This window comes from Pollachius pollachius (assembly GCF_949987615.1).
Source record: "Pollachius pollachius genome assembly, chromosome: 6".
In the NCBI taxonomy this organism is placed as follows: domain Eukaryota; kingdom Metazoa; phylum Chordata; class Actinopteri; order Gadiformes; family Gadidae; genus Pollachius; species Pollachius pollachius.
The window spans coordinates 8,604,480-8,612,624 of record NC_136939.1 but is presented as its reverse complement, the minus strand read 5'-3'; the positions used below and the strand labels follow the sequence as shown (position 1 = coordinate 8,612,624).

The following is an 8,145-nucleotide window of genomic DNA, read 5'->3' as shown; positions in this document are numbered from 1 at the left end:
TTCACATCTGGAGCAAGCAGGGGCTGAGGCTTAAGCGAAGTCATTCTCTCTCTTTCTCTCTCTCTCTCTCTCTCTCTCTCTCTCTCTCTCCCCCTCCCTCTCCCCCTCTCACATACACTTCAGCACTCGCTCTAGCGCTGTGTGTCCTGTGTCTCTCTCGTTTGTGCCGGAGTTCAGCGCGTGGAGGCAAAGGGAGATGTGGGCAGCTGACTACAGAGCCAAAGCATACAGAGTCTCCGCCAGGTGGAATTACCAAGGCTCATTCAGGACGGGAACCATGGCAGGAGTGTTCTCCCATCTTCTCGCACCCTTGAAGATTCATTTTCTTAATTTTCCCACGGTTGTCATCTGCTCTTTGTCGTTCCGTTCCTCTGAAGCAAACGCTGGACTTGAGTGATCTCTTTATCCAACTGGAACAGCTCCCTGCTTTTGTTCCTTTGATATTTGATTTTTGAGTTATTTTATTTTCATTTTCGTGGACAGCATTTTGTTCCTTGGCTTTTCCAATCGGGATCTCTACTTATTCGTCCAACCTACCCTCCCACTCTCTCCTGCCGAGGAGACGACAACAGAAAAACGAACAACCACAACAACAACAACATCAACAACAATCACAGACGTGCCGGCAGGATGGCCGACATCCTGGCGCCGGACGTGAACTTGAACACGGTGTGCGAGCGGCTGGAGAAGCACTGCTGTCTGGATCAGAGCCGGCAGCGTCCGGACGGCTCTCCGCAGCCTCTCTCCCCCCCACCGCCTCCACCAACGCAGCAGCAGCAGACCCCCGTGCTCAGCAAGAAGCTCCCCAACACGGGTGCCAAGCTGTGGGGTCGGGTCCGCAGCAAGCTGCTGAGACAAAAGGTCCCTAGCTAGGCACATGCACACACACACAAAAACACACACGCGCACACACACGATTACACTCGCCACTCTCACTTACACAAAAGCTTTTTTCCTATCCCTTTCAACTTTTTGGATTCCTTTTTTTTTTTTCTGACCCTCGCTTGTGGGTCTTTCTGTGTTTCAATGTGTCACGGCCATCTGCTTGACTCCCATTCATGGCACTGTGTTTCCCCTCCTAAACCCCCCCCCCCCCCCCCCAGGGTAGCCATGTGTTGGCTGTCGTCGTCTCCCCCCCCCAGCTCGTTCTTTTGGTGCATTGTTCCAGGCTGACAGGTGTTAGTGACCCTGTTGTAAGCCGTGCTTGATCCACACTTCCTTACCATATGTTAGGAGACCCGGAACATTGTTGTGATTATTGTGGTTATGGCCGATCCTTTATGTATATAATATATTCTACAGGTTAAGATAAAGAAATGAGCGTTAGAAATGGACACCTTCACATTGGTGTGTCAATATATACCTTGAGTGTTATTACGCCAATACCGCAATTTGTGAGTCGTTATTCATGTTTGTAGGATTTTGTATCGCTGTGTGTGTATACGAAGGTCTGGTCACTGCTGGTTTGTTTCCATCCATCTCATTTATACTTTTCACTGTTAACATGAAGAGATGTTGAAACAATAGTGTTAACTCTCTTCTGGTTTCATTAATGGAGCTTTGTGCGTGATGCTACCCCCCTCTCTCTCCCCTCCTGCTGGGCATTCAGAGAATAGCACTCTCTGACTCGACTGATCTAATGCCCCCTTGGCATTTCTCTCACTGTATCCATTTTTCTCCTTCCTTCTCTAATTAACTGCCATTGTGGATGGCACATGCTCTTGAGGACTCTATCCAGTTAATGCCTTTCCTTTTTGTGTGCACAGTGCTGAGCCTTGTATTGTCTGCGTTGGGGGAAGAGTAGGGTGAGGGGATTTTACATTTTGACCTAGTTAAGTATCCTTCTCCTAGGTAATTGCAGTGAAACAAGGAATCCCTTTTTGTTTGATTTGGCAAACCTGTGAAAATGGCCAGATTGTTGTTTCATATGATCACGGGGACATTTATATTCCTTGAATAATTGCAGTTTGGCAGTCGGTTAAGGGTTTTTAAAGCATTCTCTTTGCCACTTAACTCAACGACTTGCATGATTAATCCAGTTTCAGGTTATGCTCCCTGATTGAAGAACACAGACATACGCACGCAATGCATAAGCTACGCATGGGTCTGGGTTTTCAAGGCATGTCACGTGCATCAGTTTGATTTTCTGCATTGCAATTCATGCGTGGGTGTATGAAAAAGGACTCATCTTCCACATGCTATTTCTGTGCCTTTTGAAGGGTGGTTTGTGGTGTGTGTGTGACTGGCGGTAAGGGGGGGGGGGGGGGGTGGATAAAATGGCTTGATTTCCTCCAAGGCCGTGCTTTACCTTGAACGTGCAAGCTAATGGGTCCATGCAGGTCTGTTTTTCTTTGATTTAATTAGTTTTATGGGGGTAGAGGGGGTTTTAGCATTCTCATCTGGCATACCCTCCTCATTATTCTGATGTATGGGCTTCGCTATATGCGGCCCTCTATGCACATAGCTTAGACTATTAAAGGCTACAGCGCCAGCAGGAGTCCTGGTAGAAGGGTGGCTTGTCTGCTTCAGCACTACTACCTTGTTTAGCTTAGGTGTTGGCCAACCGCAAATTTCTCTAATATGGGATCCCGCACGCCAACACACACGTACACACGTTGCGTAATCGACTGCATTGATCCCAGACCCGTATTGATTTGTGCATTCCTTTCCAACCACATGGCCATGAATCCAGACAAGTGTCTGTATGTTTCAAGGTTTGGTCTTCACATCAGGGGGAGGCTGTCATTGTCTATAGTAAACTTCAGACAGGGAAGCCTTGTTCAGCACTTTTCCCTAAATTGCTCTTGCCCCCTTAACCTCAAAGGGTTGTTTGCTTTCACACTTGCAAGCCCACAAAGAGGTTGATTCATTCCGGATCCGGGCTGTTTGCACATACTGACCCGTACTCACCCGTACCGCCATACCTTGATCCACAGAGGCGTGACCTTGCTACCTGAGGTTATCCGGTATGATACAAACCATTAATGTATAAGCAATGCAGCCTTGATGGGCCCCACTCTCCGCACTCTCATTCAACCCTGTGTTCCCGTGGACCATAGTTTCGCTCCCCTGGAAGGGCTGAGGGCAGGGTCGAGCAAAGCCTACTGTAGCCGGGGCTTATGGTCATGTTTGTGTTGAACCGAGCACTAGGCCGTGATCCATGATGCAGTGTTCGCGTTGCACGGGATGCAGGCGGTATGATGCAGACACACTGGGGACTTGTTTTCCCGCTGTCAGCCGAGAGCAGCTAATTAAGACGGTGTGAGATGATGAGGAACGGGCGGAGGGGAGGGAAGGGGGGGGGGGGGGAACGCGAACACGAGTGAAGAACACCTAATTTGTCTGGAAGACGGAGCGCTAATGTACTTTATGTCTCCTCAATCGATGATTATGATGAAACACCTACTTAATAGTCTAGACTTTTTTTTCATTTTTTCCCCTTTGGTTTGACATTATGTTCTACTCGGTGATACGAGTGTGTTCCCTGGCCGGTGTTTTCATCGTCATTATTTAAAACTCTGGCTGGCTTAGTGATGGGGGGGGGGGGGGGAAAAGAACAATGGAATTGTGCAACCAGCTAAGCCGTCAAAGGGATTGAGCTGCAACCCTTTTATTCCCCCCTTCCCGCAAATTTCCATTTGCCCATCCCTGATAACACCATAGCTCAGCTAGCCGGAGCCATCCGAGTGTGTTGATTGGTGCAGAAGAGGTATTAAGGGTCCTCCTCCCGGCCACCTAAAATGCCAGCAGGTCCACTAATGGCGGCTCTTTATAGTCCCCATAAATCTCACCCTGTCCCCACAGCCCCAGGACACACTGCGTGATTGAACTCGATCCATCTTCTTCACGCGTCTCTGATTGGTTGATAAGCTCTAGGAGGCGGGGACTGGGAGGTCAGTAAACCTCGTTGGTTTGGAGGTGTCGGGGACCCAGAATGGAGCTCCTCCTCCTCCACCCTGGGTCCGACCCTGTCGCCCCCGGCTGAACACTGAGGACTAGCATGCTGTATTTAATCTCAGCAGGGGGGCGTCCCAGTATGAATCCTCAAATTTGTGTTGCAGGCTGCTGGCCACTGGTGTGGTTTACCCCCTGGTCCGCATTGAGTCATCCTCATCAAAGTCGACCATTGTTTCTACACAAAGGGAATGCTGCAGGCTGCACAACGAAAACATTGTTTCCATCACTGTATTACTTCAGGGACTCCCATCGGTCCATGCATTGTTCAGATGATCTAATGTGTTATATGTGGCCCTGTAACAGTTATGTAATTGACCAGTAAAGGAAAACATAAGATCCTGCGAGAGCAGTGGGGTCATCCCAGAACCATCCAAGGCCTGTGTAATAAAACACAGATATAAGTCAGCTTGTTAAGTTAAAAGGAGGTGGCAGTAAGTCTGTACAGTTCATTTGCAGGACCCCTTGCCTCTCCTTGTTGGACAATTAGGTCATAGTTGCGTAAAAATAACCTTTCAGTGCGAATGCGGGACATTTAAGCAATAGTTTGCTGTTTTCTTCGAGGAGGTCACATTTTCTGGTACACTTTGTACCAGCGCTATTACTCATGCTGGCCTGCAGATAGAATGAGGAAGGGCTATGTTGCATAAGTCCAGCAGTGTGAGCTGGTACATTGCAGTTATGGACTCTATATGGGGTGAAAGAACATATTTCAATAAAATGGCCGGTAGCAATGGGCCAATCGGAATGCTTGAGAGTCTGTAAACTCTTTCTGATTGGCTCAAATGAGGGAATGACTCAATAGGCGCATGGCAACGGAGTGAGAAGACCCTGCATGTCTACAGTAGCATTAGTCGCTGCTTAGTCATAAATGCCCTATTAGTAATTCATGGGTAAACATTATGCTTTGATTTATCTAAAAATAGGCACTGTGGAGCCACACATGAATGTGTCAGTTTGAGGGGAAAAACAGTTTCTGCATCAATAGACCCATTGATTCCATTGTAATCAGTCTTAAACCAAGCCACGTTTCTAATTAAAGAACTGAAGTAAAGCTTTCCATTTCTGGATGAATATTTAATCTGCCAGTTAGCAGATTTTGAAATTTAATGTAAAACAGAATGGATGAGCCTGTAAAGAGAATGACAAAATATTGGCCTTTTTAATATTTATTTCAAAAGGTCTGAGAACAAAGATAATTGCTTTATAAAGTGTGGTAGGATTTTATTTCTAAAGCCTTTCAAGGCGTGAACGATGCTCAAAGTAATTCCACAATTTCCCTAATCCTAAAAATACCAATGCAAAAATCAAACAAACTTTCGATGTAAACAAAGACCAATGTTTGTTAAATCATGTTTTTTCTTTTAAATCAATCACACAGGATAACTGATCTTGTGTGTGTGTGTGTGTGTATGTGTGTGTGTGTGTGTGTGTGTGTGAATCATGTCTCTGTTTCTTTGGATCCAAGAGAATAAATAAATCAATAAAGGGATTCGTTAAGGATGTTCACCACAAGTCATTATGCAAATAGTCCTGGATAAGGGAATGCAGTGGGAATCATGGCTGGCAGTACGAAATTAGGTGGCTCCCCTTCCCTCTGTCAACCTTTTAATAGGTCAGAGGCCCAGATGAATGACGTGCCACAGATGGCAGGCTGTGTGGCTGAGATATTACCGTATGGGCTGGGAGCATTTGCAGCCAGTTCCCGTAGTGTAGTGGTTATCACGTTCGCCTAACACGCGAAAGGTCCTCGGTTCGAAACCGGGCGGGAACAGCACCTTTTCCCCCTACGCTGCAGTGACACACGTCATGTACGACTGAGATAGTGGCAGGCCAGTTCCCCTAGTTCCCCGCGTAATGGTTTCCCAACACGCCCATCTTTGCTTCAAAGTGGGAACAATATTGTACTGTTCTATGCCTCTGTCAACCAGAAGGATTGTCCTACCTGTAATGTCAGGTATTGGAAAGTAGAAGAACAATGGCATGAGAGGTAATGTTGGCCAATCCTTCAAAAAATCCTCTGAATTTAAATGAAACTGAACTTAAATCTACAATTAACAAACCAGTCTGATCTCTTTGCTTCACCACATGGTGGCAATACACGATTAAGGGTCTAGTCTGCTTATCTCTGTCCCCTCAGGGGCAGCCCTGACACAGTGTGTTCAAGGAGTGTGTGGTTCGATTCAAGCGGTCTTACTTCTCCTCACTAGTTTGGTCAGTCACAAACCTGTGACTGTGGATTGGGCAATGTAGCCAACTGTGCAACGCCGACGGATCTAGTTACGTGTGGGGTCCACATCGCAGCATTCCTCCTGCTCTGCTGTATATTACGGTAGACAGGAGGAGGACAGGACAGGAAGGGGGGGGGTTGGATGTGGAGTTGACCAGAAGGGGCCTGAGAGAAAGGGAATTGAGGGCACCTTTATAAGTAAACTTAAAGCAGCACAATGTATCCTTCTCAATGCAGCCATTTGCCTTTTGTTCAAAACTATTTTAAAGTTGATCTCTGAAGAACAAACCCCATTCATTCATGACTCAATCTAACCAGGGTCTATAAATCACTTTTTTTCTGTCGAGAACAAAACCACAAAAAAATTGAATTAGGACCACAAGTGTTGGCTGCAGTGAAAAAAGTTAGCATGGGGCAGGTTTAATAAAAAAAAATGCTGCTCCCTTTTTTCCTTCTTCTCTTTCCTTTTCCTTTTAGTCTTTTCATTTCTCTTTTTGTCTCTGTTTGTCTTCCGCATGCACATGTAGATAGGAAAGGAAGCCTAGGTGTGCACCCATACATTGCTAAATGGTGGAAAAATCAATTACCTGCAAAGGTCTTCAATAAGTGAATGATTTAATGTTGTTGCTGCTGGACAAGGGCCATCTTTAATGATTTAAGGGAGGAATGGTAGTCTTGACAGATAACCCTTTACAGATAGCTTTGAGAATCTTTAAAGGTTTCCTAATCAGAACCATCTACTCCTTAAGGAATTCCCCAGTATCCAGCTCCTCCAGTCAAATTTCCTTTTAGGTTTTTGCAAACAGCAGTCACATAAACACATGCCCTTGTTCTTACTCCCAATCTGTTTTCAAAGAGGAAGTAAGTCCTATTTTCTTTGCTTTGGATCAATATCAAAGCTGAATGGGTTGGAGTTAACTGCAATATGTCCCGTGTTAGCCTCTTTCTTCTTTTCTTCTTGCTTCCTGCTCTCTCACTATAGTTCACAATGTCCACGTTCAAAATAATTTCCTTTACCCGTGTCATGTGTCAGCCTATTTCTATTAGGCATTTCCTTCTAGACCGTCATAGGTAAAATTGAAGTTATAATTGTCCCAGACCACTTCCTATCACAACTGTCCAAACAACAGTCCCAAGAAAGTACAGCGTAACATGTGTTTTTGTAGGATCTATGTATTAATGGATTGATATTATATTGGAATTATATTGCTACAATCCTGCTTGAAACTCGAATTTTACCCCTATTTATTTTTAATCAAGCCCACAGGAAATGAGCCAAAGGAAATGGAAAGGCAATAAGTGCTGGTTTGTTCTGAATCTCTTCAGACGTTTTGACAGGTTACAAGAGGTCTCATCCTCATGAAAGAGTTGCACCCTTTCATGGTTTTTCCTTCCTGGCAATGCAGAACACAGCCCAACATAGCCCTTCGTGAACTTCAAGGAGCACAAGAGGAGGAGGGAGGGTAGGCTTTCACAATAAAAGCAGCGTGAGAAACCGATCCCTTATGCTCCGTTTTCTTTTCTCGTTTTACGAGCCAATGAATTAGGCGCACTAAGTTTTAATGGCCCCCATTCTAATAACGTCGACAGTGAGAGATGGCGGAGAGGTATGCTGGCCTTGCACACACCGCCAGCATCCCTTAATTTCTCGGTGTAGTCATGGGGAGCGGCAATGACATAACAGTGTAATGTGGATGATGGTGATACCCCAGTCAGCAGCTGAATCAGCCTGTTCAGCTGAAAAATCAGCTACTGTGGGCATTAGTTGGCAGAGGCACTGTGCCAACTGGAGAGACAGCCCTCAGTAAAAGGCTAGCCTAGGCCAGTCAGTCCGGCTGAATGTAAGCTCTCTGGACGCCTTTTCCCAGAGGGCCATGGGAAGGGCAAACCCCACTTTGACAGTCCAGTAATAATGTGAAGGCTGAGCCACTATATGACAAGCCTGAGTCTATTTCTGACTT

The 8,145-nt window shown here is 45.9% G+C and overlaps 1 protein-coding gene across 1 annotated transcript in view; it reads left to right on the top strand.

Moving 5' to 3' along the window:
• Window positions 1–630: 630 nt before the first annotated feature.
• LOC307077609 (active breakpoint cluster region-related protein-like) overlaps window positions 631–8,145 on the top strand; it is a gene marked incomplete at its 5' end in the record, with an annotated part of 14,986 nt that continues 7,471 nt past the window's right edge. Inside the window, 2 exon segments of the mRNA XM_079739039.1 lie at window positions 631–669; window positions 772–861. Coding sequence (XP_079595165.1) covers window positions 631–669; window positions 772–861 — 129 coding nt within the window.